The 26463-nt window shown below is 40.4% G+C and overlaps 1 protein-coding gene across 1 annotated transcript in view; it reads left to right on the top strand.

Annotated features, from left to right (window-relative positions):
* FRAS1 (Fraser extracellular matrix complex subunit 1) overlaps positions 1-26463 on the top strand; it is a 516919-nt gene that overhangs the window by 304261 nt on the left and 186195 nt on the right. Inside the window, exons 21-27 of the mRNA XM_012557480.1 lie at positions 8824-8976; positions 9207-9353; positions 15398-15544; positions 18881-19021; positions 19929-20069; positions 21967-22107; positions 23490-23760. Of these exons, the coding sequence (XP_012412934.1) occupies positions 8824-8976; positions 9207-9353; positions 15398-15544; positions 18881-19021; positions 19929-20069; positions 21967-22107; positions 23490-23760 (1141 nt within the window). The remainder of the gene's footprint in view (positions 1-8823; positions 8977-9206; positions 9354-15397; positions 15545-18880; positions 19022-19928; positions 20070-21966; positions 22108-23489; positions 23761-26463) is intronic.

Genomic DNA, 26463 nt, shown 5'->3' with positions numbered 1-26463 from the left:
CTGGAAGGGTTCCCAATGTAGAGCTTTTATGTCCCCAAAAGGGACACACTACTTACCCACGTGCACTGATGTCTATCACCAACTAGGAAGTCCATGGAGCTTTTGTGTCCAAAGCCTTTATTTGGGCCTCATTACATAAGCATGATTGATTGACTTATACTTCCCTCCCCTGAGGTAGCTAAAGAGTCTTTCTACAGGACCAGTCTTTATCAGTCACCTCATTAGCATAAACTGTCATCAAAGACACTTCAATCACTGGGGAAATTCCAGTGTTTAGAGGCTGTCTCTCAGGAACCACGATAAAGACCAAATTCTTTGGGTAAAGCTAACTGTAAATCTCACACCTCCCTATCCCTATTCCATATTCTAATCACTGCCACATCTTGTAAATTCTACCTTTGCAGTGGCTCTTGGCTGTATTGTCTTTTCTCTGTTTCCACTGGGAAACCCAACCTCACCTTTTCCAGATGATAGCCTCAGTTTTTTGTGTATTTTTTTTTTCCTAAAGGCTCTGCTCTCCCAAGGCTCTCCCAGCTCCTTCCCATAAGGAGGGTAACTCTTCTTAAGATCACCTTTGGTTTAAAAGGCACTCTCTTTGACGCTCAAAACTTGTTACCAGCCTCTCGTTGCCTAGTAAGTTAAGTATAAATTTCTCACCCTGATTATCAAGACCCCTGGTCTCTGTTGAATCCTAAGTGAGTGTCTGAAGTTCTAGCCATACTGAATGCTCTTCTCCCTCCAAACTTAACCTCCCATGTGCTGTTGCGTAGTTCTTTCTTCCTAAGTAGAATGTCCTCAGCCAGTACTGTTTGCAAGCATCAAATAAACATACAAGGTCAGGTCCCCCTTATTCCCATTGAATAATCTATTTTCTGGTCCTCCATTGACTCCTATTGCATTTTAGGTTTGGCTTTCTTTAGACACTTATATCCTTGTCATCACTTGATGAGCATCCTGAGGGAAGAGTCTGAGTCTAATTTATTGGTATGTCCCCCATAGTATCTTCTATAGTGCCTCATAGCCAGCAGACTTTTCATAAATGTTCACTGAAGTGAACCGTTTTCTGTTTTTGGAGGTAAACCAAGAGTAAGACATAAACTAACGGGAGGCTGGGTACAGGGCGGCAAGATACATGAACAGAAGTGGTGCTCATGTCACATTGTTGGCAGCTAGAGCTGGCACCAAGACTAAGGGGAAAGCTTTGCTCTTGTATTTGAAGCTGCTGGTCCCCCCACTCCCTCCTTCTTCAAATGCTCTGTTTCTTGTATCCTACTCCAGCTTTCTCAATATATTGGTGAGTTTGTCATCACTGGGTAGAAATCACTCCTGTAAGGGTAAGGTTAGTCTAATCTAGTGTTTTTTTTTAAGAGTAAAACAATAGGCACAAACACTGAAAAGGAAAGTTTTTGCTTGCTTGTTTGGTTGGCTGATTTTGTTTTGTTTGTTTTATAGTTTTTATACTAATTCAGAGCTTCCAACGAAAAGAACACAGTTTATAAAAGCTTATAGGTAGGATGGGACCAAAGTAATGTGATCAAAAGGGAAAGAAAGAACGCTTCTTTCTCTTCTGCCATCTGTGTGTTATTTCCTGGTTTCCTTCTGTACTTATCTTACGAAGTAGGATGCTATGAATTTTAAAAGAGGCATCAGAATTCATATTCTATGCACTAAAAGGGCCCTGAGTTTCGGCATGAAATCATTTCTTTTTCACCTGATGTGGAACAAGCTACAAATACTGATTATTTCAGGCACTTCTGAACACAGCTAATATGGTTTTATTAAGAACCTAATCGACTGACAGGACATTATTAAAAATCTTAATGTGTGTCTAAATCTGTCTTTATAGGTCATTATTTATCAGCTAAGGAGTCACTGCCCCATAAAACCAACATCCAAAGCCATTGCTTTGACAGTGCACATTTACTTTAATATCTTTAAGCTTTTTTGACTTTTCTCCAAAGACGTGAAATAAGTCATTTCACCATGTGCTTCCATCCATCATGATGTGGGTAATCTGCACTGATCCTCCAAGCAGAGCTTTTGTGATTTGAAGAAAGTATCACACAGTGATGACCACATGTAATTTCCTCGTAGCTGCAGGGTGACATATTAGGGGATATTGCAGCTGCTGGGTCAAAGTATTAATTTTTTTTTCTATTTAAATTTTTAGCATGTCCTCATGCTGTGCATATTTAGAAAACAAATGGAGTCTTCTGCTTGCTTAAAGAACAAGAAACGTATTTATTTCAGCTACAGCTAATACTCCATTTCCAGACTCCCTTGTAATATAGTCATTAATTTGCTTATTTAAAGTGCTTACCAGGTTTATTAGCAAGCAGGCACGTATACAAAACAACTGGAATTCATCTGCGCTTCCCCCACAACACACACACATGCTTATACGCTGGTAATCTGAAACAGGCTAAACATAAAGGTACCCTGTGTCTCTTTTTTGTCCTCGTTGCTCTTAATGAATCTTATATTTAAAGACTCTTCACTATAATCAAAATAGTGACAAATAAGAGTTTACTTACTCTGTAACAATGGGAGGAATCTGGGAGCCAGCCTCCGGAGTAGGCACTGTTTCTAAGCATTTAATGAAAGCACCAGCACCAGTTAGACATATGTGAGGTCAGCCTTGTTTTCCTTGATTACAGGCAGGAAGGTCAGATGTAGATGCTTTACCGCACAGATGGAGCTTTTAGGAAGGGATGCTAATCCTTGCCGAGGCTGCTAGATTGGTGGGTTGGATACTCAATTCCTCTATTTTAGTAAGTGCAGTCCTGGTACAAATTAAGTGGTGACAGTATAAACTTCCTCTAGTGTATCCTGTGAAATTGTTGCAAATATCACCTGTGGGGAGGAAAGGCATAGAAGGGAGTAAGGAGGATTATAGGGGAATTCTCTCTGTGGTGTCCTGGTCTCTCTGAGGAAGACTGCCATTTTAAGGACACAATTCCTAACAGTGGTCCTCTGACAGGTGGGTCCAGCAAAGATCCGAATTCAGATTTGTCAGCTGGTCATCACCTACCAAGAAGCATTCAAGAGTTGCCTCCAAATCAGCTTAGTTCTTAGAAAGTGTGCACAGAGATTTAATGAGAGTGAAGTGACTGGTGTATCGGTTCCCAGGGACATGGACACTTCTCGCAGTGCCTGGACTTGGGGCTCACATCGCCTCTTTATTATGTTTAGACTGTATAATTAATACATTTGGCTGGCCATGGAGCTATTTCTCTCTTCATTATTTCAAGTTGCAGCTGACAAGGTAGTTGCAGATTGTCTTAAACACGGGCAAGGAGTGCCCTTTTTCTCTTGGCCTAAAGTGGATTTTAAAAGCCTGTTGGTGCAAACCTCGTCAACCTTTTCATGAGCCTCCAACTTCTCCACAGTTTCCTAATATTTTTACTCCAGTAGTTTTTGTTTGTTTGTTTCGTTCAACAAATATATAGGGGCTACTCACTGTGTAGGTCCTTGGTTGGTGCGAGCAGTTTGTGATAGACTGCCAACCTGAAGGCTGGTGGTTCAAACCCACCCAGTGACGCCATGGAAGAAAGCCCTGGTGATACGCTTCCATAAAGATTAAAGCCAAGAAAACCCTATAGAGCAGTTCTACACTGTAACACGTGGGGTCCATGAGTTGGAATGGACTTAACGACAATGGCAATGGGGGAAAAAAAAACCAACTATGAACTGATCTAGCAAAATTCTTCTTTACTTTTCTTTTTTCTCTTTTCCTCATCTGTTAAATGGGGATAATAACATTGCCTACTTCATCTTTTCAAATGAGATAATGCATTTAAAATAATAAGTGCAGTGCCTGATATATATTAAGAGCTCAATAGATGTAAGCTATCATAATAATATGAATTTTACTCTTTTGATACTTTCCCTTAAGAAATAATATGAAATGCAGACAAAGATTTATGCACAAAGATATTTATCATGACTTTAATTATAAAAAAGCAAAGAAAATTGGAATTAAATGTTCACATTATAGAAAAGATGTTTTTTCAGGTTTTTTTTTGCTTGTTTAATCAGTGCTGGAACATTATTAGAAAAACCGACCGCCACCGAGTCAATTCCAATTCATAGTAACCCTATAGGACAGGGCAGAACTGCCCTGTAGGGTTTCCAAAGCTGTAAATCTTCACAGAAGCAGACTGCCACATCTTTCTCCATGGAGCGGATGATAGGCTTGAACTGCTGAACTTTTGGTTAGCAGCCATGCACTTTAACCACTGTATCACTAGGGCTCTGGAACATTAACAGCCCCTAAAAATGATGTTTACGAAGAGTCCCTAATGACATGTAGAAATATTGATAGTATTGAGTGACAAATCACTATATGACATTTAATATGTTCTTATCTATGTAAAAATCTATATATGTAAAATTGTATAGACAATGGACTAAAAGAGAAAATGTTAATGTTAGTAGTGATTGACTCTGAAAGGCCTACTTTTTTTCTTTTGCTTATTTTTATGCAAAGGTGATTTTTATGCTTATTTGTTCTTTGTAAAAATATTTTTCATATTTTCTTCCATGGATTACCTTGTAGTCAGAAAAATAAACCCTAAAGATCCCTGTTTGAGCCTCACTTGGCCCCTGTCTTGTGCAGAAGATCACAGTGGCCCCTGGGCTTGAGCCTGCAGCATGCTTGCAGGTGGTGCCCAGTGGGACTGGCCAGTTGTAGCTTGTCATGCCTGAGCTCTGTAGTTTGCCCTGGGAAGTTATCCTTTTCTGGTTGTAAGTTAAAATACTGGTATTAATCCTCAAGTCCTTGTGGCTCTGATTTCTGGCTTCTTTCCCTGTAGATCATTGCTCATTTTGAGGTCTCTTAAGGAATTCTGTCCTACAAAGAGACTTTGACTTCAAGCCTCTGAAGACAAAGACATTTCCTACGTTTTATGAATTTTTTATTCTTTTATGCTTAGTTTAATAAAAATTAGTCAACCAACATTCAGAGCAGGATTTCAGAGTGTTATCTTTTTAAGTAGTTTTCTGTTGGAAGCTTGTATATGACAGAGTTGGAAGGGAGGTTTGCACAAATGGATTAACGTGGGTCTCACTCAGATTGTTGTTTTGGAAAGAATCTATTCAAGGGGTTGGATGTTCGATATGACTTTTTACACCATGGAATGAATATAGGTCATGAGCAAGTAAGAGTTAGAGAGTCCGGCTTTCCAAACTCAGGTACCGTCTCCTTGTGTCAGGTAAAATTGTAAACTAACTTGGATTAATGTGATGCTAAGGGCAACCTGCAGTTTGATTGTGTTATATTTTTCCAGTGTCATTTATTGATTTCTCCTTCGCCTCTGGGTACTCACTCCATCATGCAACATGATGTGGCTAGGGATTCATCTGATGCATTCTTGTGGCTTAACAAGGAGCCAAGGAGAGGCAGAGGCCTTGAGTACTTTCGGAGTCTCTGAAAGTCTTGAGCTCTTTTGGGTATTTGTATACCAAAAGCAGATCCAAACAGCTCCATCTCGTTTAAGACTTTCAGGGAAGGAGACTTGATTAGGAGAATGGAAGAAGTTGAGAGTTATGAGGAATCCCTACATTTATCAGACAGAGGCAGAGAAGAGGATCTAAACAAGAGGAGAAGCAGGTGAAAGCATACTGAGGGGAGAACTTCCAAGTGCAATGTGTTGCAGAGGATTCAGGTAAGATAAGGAATTAGTGGAGGTCATTAGGTTTGGTCATTAAGAGGCCATCAGAGACCTTTTCAAGAGCAATACCACAGTAGAATTATGGATGTTGAAGACAAATTACAGTGAGGTGAGGTGTGAGAGAAGCAAGGAAGTTGGGTGGTGAAGGGAAGACAAGAGATGGGGTGGTTTAGAGAAAAGCTTTGGGGAGGTAGATAATGCAGAGCATATTTGAATGTTGGGGTGAGGGAAACAGTGAAGAGAGATAGGGGATAAAATGTGGAATAATGCTGAGAATTGAATCAAGAATATGGGTGGAAGAATTAACCATTTCATCCTCAGAGATGGGAGGAAATAAAATAAAAATGGGTAAAGATAGATGTTTTGAGGTTAAAAGGAAGAAATCAAAGGTGTTCATGCTTGATGGGCTGAATGAAGTAGAAGATGAGATCACCTGTGAGAATGTGGGGAGTCTCTGGGTGATGCAAATGTTAATGCACTCAGCCGTTAACCAAAAGATCTGGAGGTTTGAGTGCCTTGGAAGAAAAGCCTGATGAACTACTTCTGAAAAATCAGCCATTGAAAACCTTATGGAGCACGGTACTGCTCTGACACACATGGAGTCACCATGAGTCAGAGTTGACTCAGTGGCAGCTTTTATTTATATTTTTAGTGAGGATGTGGAAATTGGACAGAGTAGGGTTGTTGACTTGAGTGGTAAAGATTTAAAGCGTGTCGTGAGGTTGGGAAGAAAGGTTCCTAACCTAGCTCTAGCTTCCTTTAGAAGTAATTAACACACATTACATTCCTCATTTAAACAACTTCTAGAGATCCTTAAGATCAGACAAATCCATAAATACTTATTTATGTGCCCGTACAATACTCCAGAGATGTGCCTACTTTCTCTTCAAAGCATCCCCTTGGTGATTATTCTTTCTCATTTGTCTAATTGCATCCTGAGGAAAACTTCAGTTAGATGCAACCCATCTTTAGACCACTGAACACCTGCAGATCTTGTTTATGCATGTCAGAGCCCAGAATGCTCTGTAAACACTTGCTATAAAGAGGAAGAAGCTATGACTTTTCAAATAATGGATCCTTGAATCATAAGTGTTTCCCAGGTTTCCAGTCCGAATATTGACCCACTCATTAAAGTACTTTTGAAGCTTTTCGGACCTCCTTTTTGTACCCCTAGGATTGTTCACCTGACACTGTGGGGAGAACATAGGGAAAAGAGAACTAAACGCTCGGCATTCTGTGAAATCCATATACCCACAGGGGTAAATAGCTTCCTTATCGTATTTCTCTTAATACAGTCATCATTTCCTTTATAATTTACTGAAGAGCTGTAATGAGGATTAATTTGGCTCTTAGGATATCATGAATTGTTCCTAATATTGACAAAAGCCTGTTTGTAATTTGAAACTCTCAAAGTTCAGAGAAAGGTCAGGGGCTATTAGGTTACATGCTGCTAGAAGTCAGAATTTTTGAGAAGACACTTCTGGCTCAACTCCTAGGGTGGCTGTAAAGGTCCTAGAAAGGTTTCTCATGCAGATGCGTGAGCTCTGGGCTTGGGCGTGAGATCTGCTTCTTGTACAGGAAACACGTCTCAGATGATCAGCAATTAAGGAAGTGTATCACTAAAGGTAGAGAGATAAATTCCTGTTTTAACAGATTTCAGGGGACAGACTGTTTTATTGACGTGGGTTTTTTTTTTTTTTTAGGAAAACATTGCTAGAAATCACAATAATTTTTACCTACAAGGCCTTGAGTTGAAACAAGACATAGCTGGTCCCTGAATGGAGAATTACCAGTTGCTGTTGAGTTGACTCCGACTCATAGCGACCGCATGTGTGTCAGAGTAGAACTGTGCTCCACAGAGTCTCCCTTGGCCGACTTTTCAGAAGTAGATTGCCAAGCCTTTCTTCTTTCTTCTGGGGCAACTCTGGGTGGCTCTAACCTTTTGGTTAGTAGCAGAGCGCATTAATCATTTGCACTACCCAGGAACTCCTGGGTAGAGAATCAGCAAGTGCAAATGTGTGCTTTGAATCCTACAGAGGAAAATGGAAAGGACTTATAACCAAAACTCTTTCTTCTCCTTTCCTAGGTCTTTATTCTTTTTTCATTTTGGTGGGTAATTTAGGACTTATGATTTTTCTTCCCCCTTTGGAATGGAGGATAGTAAATGGAAATTGAAGGGTAATTACTAATTGAAGGCAGGCCAGAGGGAGTTTTTACCTACAATAGGAGCTGAATACCATCAAATTCTTCTGTGAGTCAGAATTGACTTGATGGCAGTGGGTTTGGTTGGTTTTTTTTTGTTATTATCATATGGGTGAGAACAAGTCAGTGATGACCATACAAGATAATTTGATGTATAGCTTTAGTCAGAGTCCTGGTGGCGTAGTGGTTTAGAGCTCAGCTGCTAACCAAAAGATTGGCAGTTCAAGTACACCAGCCACTCCTTGGAAACCCTGTGGGGCATTCTGCTCTGTCCTATAGAGTTGCTAGCAACAGGTAATGGGATTATAGCTTTAATCACAACTGGTGCTTCTGTGAACAATGTAATGGGCCATGAAAATGACTTTTCAACTCTCAACTCTTCTTTGTGCCTCTAGTTTACCTCTAGTTAAAGACTAAAATTTTGCACCAACTCAACCCAATTGTCTCCTAACCCCAGTCCCTCCCTACAGAAGGCCAAGACTGGTATTCTGACTCTGGAAGGCCATATTTGCTGAGAAGAAGCCCATGTGGAGGACATTGATCATAGCATGGGAGCACTGTGAATAGGGCCACCCTGTAATCTAGTTCTCAGAGCCCTTGGAGAAATGTTGATAGCATTGGCAATACTGTTTCTGTTACTGTGACACTTCTCTCTATACGTCTAGCAAGTATCTATTACATGCTGCTTCAGTACTTGAAGGTCGCTCAGTTGGATAGGGATGAAAACTTAATCCCTGTGCTGGGCCTGATCATTTGCTGAAAACCTCAAACACTCAATTTGTACAGGTCCCAAGCTTCTACTTTACTGACATATACTGCCTTTGGGCTACTTTCCGGCTGTCTGTGCGGCAGTGTTGGTAATTGAAATCCCTTCTGCCCATTGGCACAGTGATTAGGCTTTGTGCTCATGAGCGTTCGTGCCTTCTGTGTGCTCCCCTGCCTTTTCCAGACTGCCATCCTCTGTGCCAGCATTGTGCAGCTGATCTCCACAACACTGGGAGCGTGTGCCTGCGGTGCCAGAATTCCCGTTACCTGCTGCTGGGGGACCACTGTGCTCCTCACTGCCCTTCTGGATACTATGCGGAAAAAGGAGCTTGTAAAAGTAAGTGCTAGACACAGAAGCTGGAGGTGCCTCATGAGCTTCTCTTTGGGACTATAACTGAGAAGGCTAGACCTTCCCGAGAGAGAAGAAGCAGGAAGCATACTGTGAGACTATAAACCACATTAGCTAATGCTCTGAGTGTTGGGGCTTTTCTCAGTGGTATTTGGGATGCTGCTGTGGAAAGGAGTCTGGCTTTACAGGGTCTGTTTGTGTCTCTTTTCCTTCTGCAGGATGTCACTCCTCCTGCAGAACCTGCCAGGGCAAAGGACCCTTCTCCTGCTCCTCATGTGACACCAACCTGGTTCTGTCCCACATTGGCACCTGCACCAGTACCTGCTTCCCTGGGCACTATCTGGATGACAACCGTGCTTGCCGGCGTAGGTTTTTTTTTTAAATGAACTTTCTCTCCTTTCCTGCTGTTCTGGGGTCATCAAAGGAAATGTGAAGTCTTCCTTCCAAATTCTCACCTGGTAGCCTTTGTTTTCTAATAAGAGAAAGAAAACTAATCTACAAAGGTGATATGGATATCATTACCAGTAAACCAGTTGCCATCAAGTTGACTCCGACTCACGGTGACCCCATGTATGTTAGAGCAGAACTGGGCTCTATGGGATTTTCAATGGCTGATTTTTCAGATGTAGATTGCCAGGCCTTTCTTTGGAGGTGCCTCTGGGTAAACTCAAACTTCCAACCTTTTGGTTAGCAACCGAGCGTATTAGCCATGTGTACCACCTAGGGACTCCATGATGCCATTAGCAATTTACAACTCAGATATCTGCCTAATTCAAGTGCTGGGCTAGGGGTCTTCTCTGCAAATATCAGCTCTGTGATCTTGGGGAGGTCATTGAACCTCTCTAAATGAAGGTATTAGTCTATTTGTTCTTTAAGGTTTCTTTCAGCAAACCACTTTCATGATCTGTGCAGAGAGCGCAGCCTGTTCTCGTATACAATCAGTCACCTAAATATTTCTCCAGATTTAATTTGTTCCAACGTGTATTTGTCGAATATTGACTATCTGTAAGGTCTTACCTGGTGCAAAGCATTTGGTTTTTGCCCAAAGAGCAGTCATTTTGTTTTGCTTGAGACTTCCTTATACAGATGTCTTATTTCTCAAATATAAGTCAGAACATTATTAATTATCATGAGCCAGGCACAAACAAAGAGTTAGGATAAATTAAGGAAAGGGAAAATCTGGGTGGAAAAAAAATTAGGAAATTCTTCATGGATGAGGGAACATTTGTGATAGGCTGAGGTAGCTTACTTTATTTCAATCACTGAAGTGTCATTTGCTCTCCCCCCCAAAAAATTATTATGCTTTTTCCTTTCAAAAATTACAGTTAACAAATATAGGGCTGATATTTCAATTTTTTTGTTCTAGGAAGTACCATGTTGAAGGAATTTCAGAGTAGTAGTTAGGAGAGTAAGTTCTAAAGTCAAATGACTAAAGTTCAAATTGTAATTACCAGTTATCAACTTTTGTGACCTAGAGCAAGTGAATTAACCTCTATGCCTCAGTTTCTTTATCTGTAATGGTACCTACAATCTAATGTTGTTACATTTAGCACAGACCCTAGCAGAGAATACGTTCTCAGTGTAGATTAGCTATCATTATCATCATCTGGAATGTGAGGTAAAAGGAAACAAAAAAGATATTTATATTTTATAGACAGATATTACTTTTAGTTCATTGAGATAATTACAAGGGTTTGCGTTTGAAGTGAAGTCGTATGGAACTCACTATTTTGCACCAATGCTCCTTAGAAGCTAGGATGGCGAGACTTCATCTCACATACTTTGGACATGTTATCAGGAGAGATCAGTCCCTGAAGGACATCATGCTTGGTAAAGTAGAGGGTTAGCGAAAAAGAGAAAGACCCTCAACAAGATGGATTGATACAGTGCTGCAGTAATGGGCTCAAGCATAGCAACAATTGTGAGGATGGTGCAGGACCAGGCAATGTTTATCGTTCTGTTGTGCATAGGGTCGCTACGAGTTGGAAACTGACTCGATGGCACCTAACAACAAATTTTGCATCATCTGCCAAGATACCAGAAATAAAAATCTTTTCTGGGCCAGTGAGAAGACTTCTTTACTTCTATAACAAAAACTGTACTTGGTATATATCAACTGTCTGCCAGAATCTGTAGATTCTGTAATACAAAAGACACGAGTGAAATACTTGCATGTTCTACTCAAGAGCAAGAGTGTTGGTGGAGAAATGATGACTTAGATTTATGAGGCTCTTCATAACAGTAGAATCACAAAAATAAAAGTTCAAAAGAAAAAATAGCATCCCTGGTTTGGAGTATAGGTGACAAAACTGTGCAGCATTGGAATATTTCTCTGTTAGGAGGCTTTTGCCCTGGTGCAGGGTGACCTCTGCACAGATGCATTTGCTGTGCTACCGTGCAAATAGAATTTTATAGAATATTTCAGTTGAATTAGGGCTCTCCTAGTTTTAGTCCTTTGCTAAGGTTTAAGTTTCATTCTTTCTAAGCCTGAGTAAAGTATGCCCTTAGGTTGGACTATTTGGGTTTCTAGTATGTAAAAAAAAAAAAAAATTTTTAAATCAGCAATGTCCCTTTCTAGTGCTCATCATTGTAGACAGTTACAGGCATACTAGTTGTGGAAATTATACAGTAAAGGACTTTTGAGGCTACGTGATCAGGAATAGTAGGAGGCATTAATGACCATGCTATAGCAAAAAGTAAGAACTGAAGAGCTGTCTTCTGAAAAGATGCTGTCATTTTCGATTTTTCAAAGGAGCTAACCTGGTAAATCTACACTTTGGTTACAGAAATTTCTAGCAATTATGTGTTTTAACTGACCTCTGAATTTTAAGGATGACCAGTTGAGGAAAGAACTTTGAACAAGAGGTAATAAATAAGGTTCTCAGTACTTGAAACCAGAGGGCTATGGAGCTGGAGGTGAACTCCGAGATTACCCAAGCCTACCTTCCATCTGATAACAAGGATTCTTTTACATTCTCCCTCACAAAGCTCCACTGAGGAGAAAGGAAGCCAGTTCCTTTGTTGGGGACTGTAGTTGTTTGACAGTTCTTTCTGGTCAGTCCTAGAACAGAAAGGAACAATGTAGAATAAGTTTTCTTCCTTGTTCACATGCTTACCTTCAAACATTTGAAATTAACCGTCATTTCCCACCTGGACTTCTCTGCTCCAGGCAGAACTGGAGCTAATGGAGTATTTAAGCAGAATTGGATAATGGTTTCAGATGATCTCTCAGACCTAGTTAGAAAACAGGCCTAGTTCAGAGGAAGAGTGGACTCAGTCACCTGTAGGTCCTTTCCTGCTCTATGAACAATGATTAAAGTATATCCCTGCTTTCTTCACTGGTTTCTGGTCTTCCCTCTACACTGTCCTCTTGGCACTCTCCATGGGGACAGTGACCTTAGAGAATTGCACCTGGTACTCCAGCTGTGGTCACATCAACATACTTTGCGACAGGATTAATGCTTTGTGTGATCTAAATATAAGAAAATGGAGAAAATGCTCCTTACACATGTTTCTCTTGAGATGGAAGCTGAGAGCCCAAGGGGCTTTGGTATGTGCAGAGCTACCCTCTGTGACACAAGATCAACCATTTGCTGATGACCTTGGAGAGAGGTGAGGGGTTAAATGATAGAGGGACAAGGATGGGGCCAGAAAATGGAGGAAATCTCCTATTCTGCAATGTGACATAAAGCCTTTCAACATTTCAAAATTAATCGGTTTGTTTTGGAAGTCAGTGGAAGGACTTGGTTGTGCATTGAGGTACTGAGGAGAAATAAAAGACTGATTGCACATAAGGATTAAGGAACATGGAGGCAAGGAACATGGAGGCTTCAGGAAGTAAACCACAAGAAACAGATACCAAGGACAGGGCATTGACCTGCCCCCCAGGCTCAGGACCTGGCGTTTGGGCCTAATTTTGCACCTCATTGTCAAGCAGGAAGGTCCAGCTGATATTTAGGCTACATGAAGACTCTTCAACTTAAGACTGTGTTCATTTCCTTAATAACTGTATCATACTTTTAGTTTATGTTAAGCTTTTAATCAACTAAAATTCTTAGATTCTTTTTTATAGAAACTGCTGGTTGAACCAGTCTTCCCTATCCTGTATTTATATGTTTGGTTTTACAACATAAATGTAGGAAATTACTTATCATTCTGCTTATTTCATTTGATAACCTTTGGTTTTGTGTTTTAAACTGATTAACATAGCTTTGAATTATTATTCTTTCAGGGTGATACTTGACTGTGTGTATTTCCTATATAGGTGCATGTGGCATGATTTCTTTGTTTTCAGTAAAGTCATTAATATAAATATTGATCAGGTAAAAAAATTAAGACTTGATCACTCACTATAATACCTACTAAAAACATTTCTCTACCAATTACAAAGATTTACTGATCACTTTCTTAGTATGTATTTCAACTATCATCAAATCCACCTAAAACTACTGGGCCTCACTTCATTTTTATATTCACAAGTTTATTGGTGGGATCTTCGATAAAGGCTTTGCCAAAATTCAGGTATGCCATGTGCAGAAATTCTAGCAGAAAAGGATAAAAGTTTAGTCTCATATATGCTTACAGCAATTAAAATACTGTTTCCTAATTATTCCCAAACCGTCTGTTCGAAAATCTAGTCAAGAATTTTCCTAGGACCTTAAATTGCCAATCTACGTTTTCTAATGAATATTTTACATCAATGGCTTTCCTTGTAGTTAAAACAGGAGGACCTGATATCTTTTTATTTTATAGGGAGAGAATTTCCCTGCTTTTGCCACAAGCTTTGGTATCCTGTAGATCTAAATCTTACTTGATTGTTCCCTAGACTTTTCCTCTGGCACATACTTGGAAAAGATTTTAGAATGCGGCAGAGATGCAGGTGTTTGTGTATATATAATTACAATATCAGTCTGCTTTCATTTATGCATGAAGTATCTGCTGAAGACTTACAATATGAGAGGCAGCCATTTAGGTTCTGGTGAATATTACAAGGAACAAAATAAACTTGGTCTTTGTTTTCTTGAAGCTTACAGCTTAGAGGATATGTAGATATTAAACAATTAATTGCTTAAATAAAAATTGTTTTGCATGGCATGAAAGAAGTGTATAGGGTGTTCTAAGAGCATGTAACTGGGAGATCTCCTTTGGACTGGAGAGTCAGGGAAGGCCTTCTCGAAGAACAAATGGAAGGATTAGTGTGAGTTAAAGATAAGAGACTTGGAGATTATATTGAGAGAGTCCAAATGTGTGTATTAGGATTTCCAGTTGGAGAGGTTGAGGGGAATGGTAAAAGAGCAAAATTTCCAGAAATGATGGCTGGGAATTTTCCAGGATTGAAGAATGGCATGAGTTCTTAGGTGAAAGTGTCCTCAGAAACCTGAGCAATATGAATTTAAAAAATCATTGTGGTGGATGCATGGAAAATAAATTGCAAAGTTTTCAGATTCCATATGGGTAAAACAATTAGGAAGCTATGACAGTAGTCCAGCAGGAGATGACGATGGCTTGGACATATTGGTATTTGTGGAGATGGAGAAAACAAAGAGATCTGAGAGTTATATAGAAGAGATAGAATAAATAGGAATCTGTGATTGATTAGATTAGGGATGAGTGAAAGAAAGGTGTCAAGATGGATTCCAGGGTTTGTAACATGAACAACTGAGTAGATGGAATTGCCAGGTATTAAATTGAGGAAGATGGAAGCATGACCAGATTTGGGGATTATCCCTGAATGCCTGAATAAAGTGGCCGCTAAGAATTACCGGGAGTCCTGATGGCACAATCGTCAAGCAGTTTGAATCCACCAGCGACTCCTTAGAAACCCTGTGGGGCAGTTCTACTCTGTCCTAATGGGTTGCTATGAGTTGGAATCGACTCGACAGCAATGGGTTTGGTTTGGTTTTAAGAATTACAACTGGGCAAATCAATAAACCAGCTCACCTTTAAGTCCTTTATATCTTAAAATATGGGATCCCCTGAGCTCCACAATAAAGTTGGAGGCGAATTTTAATCTTTGCATTACACAGAAGTCTGAGACTACAGCACAAAGTGTAGGGGGACTTGATTCCTTTCAAAAGAAGTAACGTTCAAATAAAACTCTGGAGCATAATTCCGGAGATCTTGGAATAAGTTTAAGTCCTATTGCTGAATCAGGGCAGTTTGAATTTGGAACTTCCATTCTTGGATTTATAATTTATCTCCTCTGGAGAATAAGATTACCCTGTTTTTATTTTGCAAAATAAAATAAAAATATTTCCTGTTGCTGTTCATCACAGGGGAGGGTTATGAACCATAATTAAAGAACAGATTGGTGCAGGGCTTCGTTCCTTTACAGCATCTGTCTAGGTTTGATCAGTGCTTCACTGTTTGCAATTGTAATCATTTGGTTATTCTTTTCCTATCTGCTTAGCATGCAATACACGTTGTCGAAGCTGTGATTCACAGGCCAGCTGTACCTCCTGCCGAGATCCAAACAAGGTCCTGCTCTTTGGGGAATGTCAGTATGAGAGCTGTGCACCACAGTACTATCTTGACTTCTCCACCAAGACATGCAAAGGTAAAGCTCTTCCTAAATTGTGTAAGGATTCTTTTATTCATTGATACCCCCTTGCTATAGATATCTAGTCCTTCACGTTGGGAAAATACCTTTCATTATATGTTTGGACTTTCTCTGACGATAGCAAGAAGTTATTATGTGGGTATGTCTGAAGCAAACATTTTTGAGCACCTCCTACATGCCAGACATTGTGGTGTTGTTGTTGTTCATTGCCATGGAGTCGCTGCCAACTCATGGCAATCTTACGCATAATCGAGCAAAACGTTGCCCAGTCCTGCACCATCTTCATGATCGTCGGTATGTTTGAGTCCATTGTTGCAGCTGTCGTGTCAATCCATCTCACTGAGAGTTTCTCTAGTTTCCTCTGGCCCTCTATCAACCATGATGTCTTTTTCTGCCAGTTGGTCTTTCCTGATGACATTTTCAAAGTAAACGAGCCAAAGTCTCATCATCTTCACTTAAGGAGAATTTCAGTTGTATTTTTTCTAAGACTGATTTGTTTATTCTTCTGGCTGTCCACAGTATATTCAGTATTCTTCACGAACAGCACAATATGGTTTGCGTGCTCCTATGATGCTGGAAGCTATACATTGGTATTTCAAATACCAGCAGATTCAACCATGGTGTACAGGTTTCAGCAGGGCTTCCAAACCAAGACAGACTAGGAAGAAAAGCCTGGCAAGCTACTTCCAAAAATCAACAAATCTGACACATATGGGGTCACCATGGGTCAAAATCAATTCAGCAACAATGACGCACACAAAAAAAAAAATCAGCCAATGAAAACCTTATGGATATTGTGCTAGGTATTGGTAACTAGACCAGTGGTGGCAAACTGGAAGCCCTCAAGTTCTGTTTGGCCGATAGACATGTTTTGTTTGGCCCACCTAATGTTCCAGTGTTTTAAATATTCTAATGATTTGTCTTTTAAAAATCAAAAGATTTCACATACAAATTGAGGTTTTCAGTTTCTTTGGAAAAATCAGAGGCTCTGGCAATACTGGATCTGCATTTCTATAACAGAAGATTGGAGCTGAATAGCTGTCACCGCTTTGGATAGAGCATGATCTCTTCAGTTCACCATAGTCCCCACCATTCCCTATTCTGTCACACCAGGCGTGTTTCAAAGGTTTATTTTGCTTTTCATGCCTGTAGGCATTTGTATTTACAACTGTAGGTTGCTAGATTCTAAGCCTAATGGGATCAGTAAGTTGTGTCTGATTCTTCAACTCTGCTTAGCATTCTTAAATGAGTGAAAAAGTGTACCTGCCCTCGAGGAGTTTATGGCGAGATAATGTCAAAAACCAAGTGACTTTTTGCTTATTCTGCAGTGACTGGAATTTTGGGGTTTATGCTCTTTGAGGAGTCCCTGGGTGATAAAAATGGATAATGTGGTCGGCTGATAACCAAAAGGATGGCAGTTCAGGTCTACTCAGAGGCACCTCAGAAGAAAGGCCTGGTGATCTATTTCCAGAAAGTCCCCATTGAATACCCTGTGGATTACAGTTCTACTCTGACACACATGGGGTTGCCATGAGTTGAGGTCAACCTGACCGCAACTGGTTTATGATCCTTGAATGGGTGGCAGTGCTCTGCAAGGGAAAAACAGTTAAAGAGCCAGTTTTTCTTAATCCCATTCCATTTCCCATCTCCATTGCGGCCTCCTTCCAGGTTTACCTCTGTCTCTGGTTCTGGCAGAGAAGCTAGGGCTTGGATATGGAGGTCAAACATCTGTTGAGTAAACTTGGGATGCTTTAAACCAAGAAATTTTACTTCGTTGTCTACTTAGGTGGTCTGCTCTGCTCAAGACCACGGAAGCTCTTCTGTTTTTTTTTTTTTTTTTTTTCCTTCTATCTGGGGGCTGTCAGTTGTGGTGAAAAACAAGATTATCATAAATCCTCCCAGTTGTAAATGATTTCATAACTATGCTGGCAGTTTTCAAGGCTCTGTTTTAGTCATTTTCCCCCCAAGACTGATTCAGCCCAGTAAATGAGGGAGATTAACTTTATAAATCTTTTTTGAAGCATGTGTGCTATCTTGCACATTTACCTGCTTCTTTGGGACTTAGCAATATTGCATCAAGGAAGAGGGAAAGATGACTAATGAGAGGGTTCTCCAGCTTCTTAGAAGAGAGGGAGGGAGAGAGGGCCTGAGGCAGCACTGAGTGGAGAGATGGTCTCCAAGGAAAACAGTTCAGCAGCAACCACTTATTGAGCTATTACTATGTGCCAGGTACTGTGCTAAGTCCTTTACATTCATTATTTCACTTAATCTTCATGATAGGCTTGTGAAGTATTATCATCCCTGTTTTACAGATAAGAAAACTGAGGGTCAACAACTTTAAGAAAGTTGTGTAGCGTAACGCAGATAAAAAGTGGCAGAGCAGTGACTTGAGTGCAAACTTGCCTACATACTTAACCACGCTATTTTGTCCCATCTTTCACACATGAAAGATTTACTGTTAGAATCTTCAGTCTCAAACATGAGTTTTCTAACTGCATCACTGTTGTCTGGGCCGTTAAAAATAACAGCAGTAATAGTGACAGCAGCAACGGGTTTTCCTGGGTCCCAATCCCTGAGACTCCATAGGTTTGAGATTGGCTTACTAATCTTTATTTCTAATAATTCTTCCAGATTACTTGGGTGCGTATCCAAGGTTTGGACCTACTGAACTAGAACATAACCTTCCTGATGATAGGATCCATGCTCACTACCTTCACATCTACCCTGTTCAGTATTGTGCATCTCATAGGTGCTTGTTGAGTATAAACGAGTCAATTCTACTGCCCTGAATTAGATCCTCTTTTGTTCAAGTGAGACCTTTTTTTCTGGACCAACATTGTTGGTTCTCTATGTCTTGTTGGTCAGCACCTGACATCGAATCGTGCAGCTGTCTGTTGAGGCAGCAGGTGTGTTCTTCGCTGAGTCTCTGACATCCCATTACCTACCAAGCGTTTGTGGGGCAAACTGGCCACTCCCTTTAACAGGTTTTGCATGAAGACTCAGTGGCATGGCACAGGGATGAAGAATTCTGGGGCCCAGCGAACACGATAAGGTTGATGTGGCTCCTCAGCAATCTCGCTGACAAGCAGGCTCCACTCGAGCATGGAGTGATCCTTAGACATGGCCCGTATCGAACATAATTAGGAAACACTAAACTTCAGGGAAGCATTTGGGCTACTACAAGCAGAGACTTCCTTAGATCTCACTTATCTGACATCTCTTATGTCATCTCTACTTTACCCTTTGCAGCTGCATACAGTGTCCTCATATATTAGTCCCTGGGGCTGAGGCGGGACAGAAAGGATGCTGATCTAACATGGGCTTTCTTTCTAGAGTGTGATTGGAGTTGCAATGCATGCAAAGGGCCTCTGAGAACAGACTGCCTGCAGTGCATGGATGGCTACATCCTCCAAGACGGGGCCTGCGTGGAGCAGTGCTCACCACCGTTTTACAGGGACTTGGGCCTCTGCAAGAGTAAGTGTCTGGAGCCCCCACTCTGTGCTCATCCAATATTCCACCTCATCTGGTTTTTACTGTTCTGAGAAGGAGCCTGTGGCAAGACTCCATTCTCTGGTTTTTTATCCAGTTTCTGGTTTCTTTCCTAAGACCTTCTTTTTGTTATAATGAGAATTTATTTCCCTTTTCCTTCTCCCATGCCCAAATACAGCATTCACTAAAATAAGAGGTCAGTATGGGAACTTTAGAGGTGTATGGCCATGTAAACAGGTATGTTTTAGCCATTACCCTTGGACTCTCTTAAAAATTAAATAGTCCTGCCCTCCATGGAGAGGCATGTGTACCGTCGTCATTTGAGTATATGGAAAGACCATATTCTTTCACCTCTATCTGTACACCATATACCTCACCATCACTTCTCTTGGGCCCAGTATCCCCTTCAGCCTCAATTTAGTACCACAAAACCCTCAGATCCTTAAATGCCCACCAGAAGTAGACAGAGAGCATTCCTGCGAAGGAGTATACAGGACTCTGATAACTGGCTTCATCGGTCAGGAAAGTTAACACTTCATTGAAGTAGTACAGAGAGTCAAGGACTGGTTAGTAATAATGATGACTAATATCTGTCAATAACTTTATAGTTTATCTAGTGCTTTTCACTATTTCATTTGATCTTTACCCAAGGGGGTGGGTAAGACATTTATTTCCTCCCATTTTATAGAGTAGGTCATTCATTGAGGCTCAGAGAAGTTGAGTAACTAATCCTAAGTCACACAGCTGGAAAGTACAGTATTCATAACTAGAACTGGGGCTCCTTGATATTTAGTCCAGTGCTTTGCCCAGTAGAGTCTAATTCCTCACCATGAGAGTCAGGAGCCCCTTAGAAAGACAGCAGATTCCTGTTGACTTGACTTTTGTCTTTCAGGCTGTGGCAGCCACTGTCTGCAGTGCCAAGGTCCCAATGAGTGCAACCGCTGTGAAGGGCCATTTCTCCTCTTTGAAGCCCAGTGTGTCCAGGAATGTGGGAAGGGGTACTTTGCAGACCGGAAAACTCACAAATGTACAGGTAACTTGCAGACTGTGCTGAGTACTTTGGAAAGAAGTGAGGGCAGCAAGTCAGTCATGGATACTGATTCTCAGGTAACCAAGCTGAGCATCTATATTAGAAGGAGAATGAAAACCCAGGGAGATCAACCTAAGTAATTGATGGCTTCTCATGCACATCTTGCAATTGCTAGTTAAATAGAATATAGGAGTACAGATTCTCTTGCACAAAGCGATATTGTTCCTAAAGGTCTTCATGGAAACAGACCCAATATTTTATAGAATTTTATGGAATGGAAATTCTTTACTAAGCTAAGCTATTGTTTGTAAACACAAAATCTTAATCTCCTTTTCTACTAGGTCATCCAAGAGAGTTTGTCCAGTTTTTTCTCATTATTTCTATCAAAAAGTTGGTACCATGTGCCCCACTTTAAAGAATACCTGACATATAATAATTGTCATTAACCAGGCATAACATTTTACATTTCATCAGATTCCCTTCATATACATTATCTCCTTTGAGATTCATAATGACTAGGTAAAATATGGCAAACATTATGAACCCTGTTTTACAGGTAGAAAAAAAGAGGCCTAAGAGTATTAACCAGGCAACATAAAATTAGATATTAAAACTGAGTTTTCTGATTCCAGTTCAGCGTCCTTTAAACTATACTATGCTGCTTCTCAATTAAGGAAGCAGAAAAATTGGAGAATAAACACTTAATTTGTAGAGGACTATCGAGGACCACTCTTGGCCCACTGATTAAGCACCTGGCTGCTAACCAAAAAGTTGACAGTTCGAATCCACCAGCCGCTTCACGGGAGAAAGATGTGGCAATCTGCTTCCGTAAAGATTTATAGCCTTGGAAACCATATGGAGCAGTTCTACTCTGTCCTATATGTTCACTGTTATTAACTTGACTCAAATAAATAATACTGTGGTCTTTTAAATAGCTAGCTCTCCTTGTGCATTTAAAATAACAGCAGCAGCAGCAATAATAATAGCAGCAGTGATAGTAGCAGTCTGATTGAGCCTTTACTGTGTGCCAGGTACAGTTCTGGTCGCTTTACATTATAACACATGTAATCCTCCCATTACTACTATCCCCATGTTTGAGAAAACAGGGAGTTAAAGGAACTTGCCCAAGGTATCAAAAGCAAGTAAGTAGTAGAGGAAGCCACCATCCGTCAGTTTGTCCTGCTGTGGTGGCTTGTGTGTTGCTATGATGCTGGAAGCTATGCCATCACTATTTCAAATACCAGCAGGCTCGCCCATGGTGGACAGGTTTCATCAGAGCTTCCAGACTAAGACAGACTAGGAAGAAAGACCTGGTGATCTACTTCTGAAAATCAGCTACTGAAAACCGTATAGATACAACAGAACATTGTCCAATATAGTGCTAGAAGATGAGTCACCAGGTTGAAAAACACTACATACTAGCCACAACAATGGGCTCAAACACGAAAGATCATGAAGATGGCACAGGACTGGGCAACATTTCATTCTGTTATACATAGGTTGCCATGAGTCGGAGCTGACGCAATGGCAGCTAACAAGAACGGCAACAGTAGAGGAGGAATGGAACCAGAAAGAGCCTATGCTCTCAATCCTGTAAACTGTCTCTTTTACAAGTCAATATGATTAACTTCTTAAATGTCCCATCTTAGTGCCACATTTTTGGATCATAGTGTTTAAAGTGAGGAGTACTCCTCTCTATTAAAGTTTGCTTCTGAAGGTAGATCAGTTCCCTATGAAATTCTAAAGGGAAACTGTTGGAATTCTCTTTGGCTATAGTTGGGGGTGATCTGTTGCTTATGCTCTAACTCTTCTGACTGCAGTCCTTTTATATTGTTGTCACTGGCAGGCCTAACTGGGTGCATTTGTTTTGTCTCATTGAAGTGTGTCCTCTCTTTCATAGCCTGCCCTCAAGGGTGCTTGCAGTGTAGCCACAGGGACCAGTGTCACCTCTGTGACCATGGGTTCTTTCTGAAGAGTGGCCTTTGTGTTTCCAACTGTGTTTCTGGCTTCTCCAGCCTCTCCTTTAATGGGACATGTGCTGGTAAGTGCTTATCCTCAGATGGTCTGACTTCACTGGTAATTTCTCCGTGGAAGGTTAAGTTTACAGATACGATTGGCTCATATGATACAAAATGCAATATTTTCATTTTGTGAAAACCTTGATGCCACTCAGGAATAAAGGGCTATTTATAGAATGTGGAAATTAGGAAAACTCAACTTCTATGATCTTTGGAAGGGACAAAGAAGCAATCTTTGTGCTTTAAAAGTCACAACTGTCAATCGGAAATTTGACGTAAAACTTAGCTATGTTCCTGAACTACAGCCATGCTGTAGAAATTATACACACCCACACACCTTTATATATATAACCCCCCAAAAAATCCCCATTGCCATCAAGTCGATTTTGACTCATAGAGACCTTATAGGACAGAGTAGAACTGCCCCATAGAGTTTCCAGGGAGTGGCTGGTAGATTCGAACTGTCAACCTTTTGGTTAGCAGCTGAACACTTAACCACTGTGCCACCAGGGCTCCTTAAATATACACACACATATATATAATTGACTTATCTATATTTATGTAAACTTACAGAGCTAATTAAGGAAGAGTATGCTCGTGCATTCTTTTTGCACACTGTGGAGATAAATTATAAATAAGTTACAAATGGTGTGAGGAGCCTGCCCTGTTAGGTTTACACATTTGAAGGAATTTCAAACCACCCAGCTTTCCATTAAGAATATGATAATATGTTAAAGGAAATCTGTCCCAACGCATTAATAGACTCTTCTGCTTAAACTACAAAGAGAAATTAATTTAAATTCAATCTTAATTTTGAACCCCCAAATTTTTATAGGTGAATGAAACTTGGGAGTTACATTATGACTAAGCTATCCTTAGCTTTTGAGCTTTTGTGTGTCCTTCATCAGTAACATGAGGCAGTTTTAACACCCATAGTCAATTATATTTTCCATCTCTATATTTCTGGCCTCTAAAGATATTAAGACTTCCCCACAAGAAAAAATATCTTGGGCTTATTTTATTGGGATCCATCTGGAAACTTCAAGTACTAGAGAGTCAGCTTACTACTCTCAAGACATAATACAAGTCAACTTGTGAAAATGAATTCTGCTTTCATTAGAATAATCTTACAGTAGAACTAGTCCCTCTGAAATTTGGCATTCCCAGATCCTAACTGGCTTAGTTGTAGAAGAGAACACTACCAGTTAAAGTCCTGACGAAACAACTTACGAATTATTCCTATGTACATTCAGAGTGAGAACCCCTGGGTTAGAAGGAGGTTTATGGTATAGAGTAGCCTAGAATCTCATTTGTGTAGCTCTGAATTAACATTACAAGCCTATTTCTTAAAATACCTTATTAGTGAATGTGCCAAGCCTGACGTTTGGATTCATATGTTTTCCAGGCAAAATACACACCCCTAGTCTTCATGTGAATGGTTCTCTAACCCTTGCAATTGGTTCAGTGAAGCCACTGGATTTTTCCTTCCTGAATGTCCAAGACCAAGATGGCAGAATCGAAGACCTCCTTTTCCATGTCGTGAGCACTCCCACCAATGGCCAGCTAGTGCTCTCAAGGAATGGAAAAGAGGTGCAGCTGGACAAGGCTGGCCATTTTAGCTGGAAAGATGTGAAGGAGAAGAAAGTGCGTTTTGTGCACAGCAAAGAAAAACCCAGGTGACTCAGTATTCTGATGCTTTTCATTCCTGCTTTGGCCCCTCTCTCTCAATCTCTCTTTCTCAATAGCAATCCCTTCTCTTTTGGGGAAGATCGATACTCCACAAGCACCAAGCACTTTCAGCTGCCTGTCATCATGTCACTGTAATTGCTCAAAGGGTGTGCTTCTGTTAGAGACACTGTCATTTTATCACATAATTATGGGTAATTCTCTGATGCAACAGGAAAATTCCTAGTACAATTACCCAGTTTTTGGGCCCAGCAGAAACAAAACCCATTATAGACCCCCATGCTACAGCTGCTGCTTCTTCAACATTTGCATAATATACTGAGGATGAGGGTGGGATAGAAGATGGAGCAGATAATTTTCAAAGTATGGTGTGCTTCCTAGAATCTCAGCATTAGGAGGAAGCTGAGCATCACAGTTCAGTTTATGGGATTAATTGTGGTTAATTTTTAAGCCTGATCCAGTTTTCCCCCATTGCTTAGCACATTTCTGGCTATCTTCCCCACCCCAGCCAACATATGCTTCAGGAATGCAATTGAATGTTAGCACTAACCCAAGCAAATATAGCCCATATAATTAGCAGAGTAAATCTACTAAACTGAAATCAAAGAATGTACCCCAGAGATTAGCCCCTTGTATTATCCTTCACCCTGTTCTGCTTCATTAGTTAGACTATATATGTAAACAAGGAATTGAAACACAAAGAGGACAAGTGAACATTTACTACTGTCAACACACTGAATCTGAGAATTTTTTTTTAAAGGTTGGGCTAGGAGCTAAGTGGGGAGAAAAGTAGATTGCACTACTGCTACTACTGCTACTACTTCAGTGCTAATGATGCCAGTTGCGGTAAAAGATGGTCTAATAAGAATGATAAGACCCTTAACATTTATTGAGTGCTGACTGTGAGTTGGTGTCCCTGGGTGGTGGAAATGATTAAGGAGCTGGGCCACTACTGGAAGATTGGAGGTTCAAGTCCACCTAAAGACACCTCAGAAGAAAAGCCTGGTAATCTACCTCTGAAGAATCAGCCACTGAAAACCCTATGGAGCACAGTTCTACTCTGACACACATAGGGTTGCCGTGAGTCGGGGTTGACTCAACAGCAACTGGTTAACTATGTGCTAGGCATTGTGTTAAGCACTTTCCATGCATTATGCATACTTATGTTTCTAGTCTACAAATGAGGAAACTGAGGCCTTGAGAATACAAGTAATCTTGCCAAAGACTTCACAGCTGATGAATGCAGAGATGGGACTCTAACCAAAGGTTCTCTGATTCTGCAATCCATGCCTGTAGTCACTATGATTTCTGCCTCCCTAATAACACTAGTAATAATTGGGATGCTTCCATTCTCAAGGGGCAGAGTGTCGTTGCATAGAGAAGTATTGCATGAGAGGTGGAGCTTGCAACTCTGGTTGATGTCACAGAATTGCTCTTCAGATTCATGTTGCGTGTCCTGCATTGATTCTGCTGCTAGTATAGTTCTTAAGTGCTTGTATTACACACACACACACAATACACATAACTGCACTGTACTGTCTTTTTTTTTTTTTTTTTCTAGAAAGCTTCTGTTACTGATTTCATTTATTTTTTGAAACACAATAGGAAGCACACTGGTTGTCCTGTTTCTTCAATACCCACCCCCCACCTCCCACCCCCATTTCAGCTTCAGGACATTGGCACCTGCTGTTTGGTCTGTCTGAAATGTTTTTTTGTCCAACTCTTTCTTGCCCTCAGGTCTTGATTGAAATGGCAGATGATTATAGATGCCTTCTCTTATTCTCCATTCAGTGTTTACACACATACACACCATTATTCTCATCACATTCATTTTTTTCCCTCATAATTTTTTATTTTGGTAAAAGTTTAACAGCCAAAGAGACACCATTTCAACAGTTTCTACATGTACTGTTCAGTGACATTGGTTACATTCTTAAGGTTGTGGTACCATTCTCGCTATTCTTTTCCACATTATTCCACCTCAGTTAAACTCACTGACCCCTAAGCTTCCCATCCAACCTTTCGAGTTGCCATTGTCAATTTATCTCACATAGATAATTCTTTTAAAAAGCACAATGCTCAAAGTAGATGTACTTTCGTAAATAAAATAAGCTATTTTTTTGGTTCAAACAAGACTTTAGGGTATAGTTCTGGCTTAAGGTTTAAAGTTTAAAGATTTCTCAGGGAAATAGTTTGGGAGGCTCATCCAGTCTCAATGGCTCCAGAAAATCTGGATTACTGCACTGTACTGTCTTGAGATTACTTATCAAAAGTGTAAAGCTCCATAGACAACCAGTGCATGAATGTTTGCCCTCTTGTCTATTTAACCTCTTTAATCTCTCATTGGAGTTCCTGGGTGGTACAAATAGTTAATGTGCTCAGCAGCTAACCAAAAGATTGGAGGTTCAAGTCTGCCTAGAGGCACCATGGAAGAAAGCCCTGGTGATCTACTTCTGAAAAATCAGCCCTTGAAAAACCCTATGGAGCACAGTTCTACTCTGACACACATAAGGTAGTCATGAGTCTAAGCTGACTTGCGGTAACTGGTTTTTAACTTCTTATCACAAGTTTTCCAACAAAGTCTTAGCTTTGCACTCCTAAATGGAACAAAATACTGGTAACTATCGTCAGGAAATTCTTGTAATACCCTCTCTCTCTCTCTCTCCCTCTCTCTCTCTCTCTCTCTCTCTCTC

This window comes from Trichechus manatus, unplaced genomic scaffold (genome assembly GCF_000243295.1).
Source record: "Trichechus manatus latirostris isolate Lorelei unplaced genomic scaffold, TriManLat1.0 scaffold00105, whole genome shotgun sequence".
NCBI lineage: Eukaryota > Metazoa > Chordata > Mammalia > Sirenia > Trichechidae > Trichechus > Trichechus manatus.
Note: the sequence above shows the minus strand (reverse complement) of the source record. Positions and strands in the feature narration are given on the sequence as shown.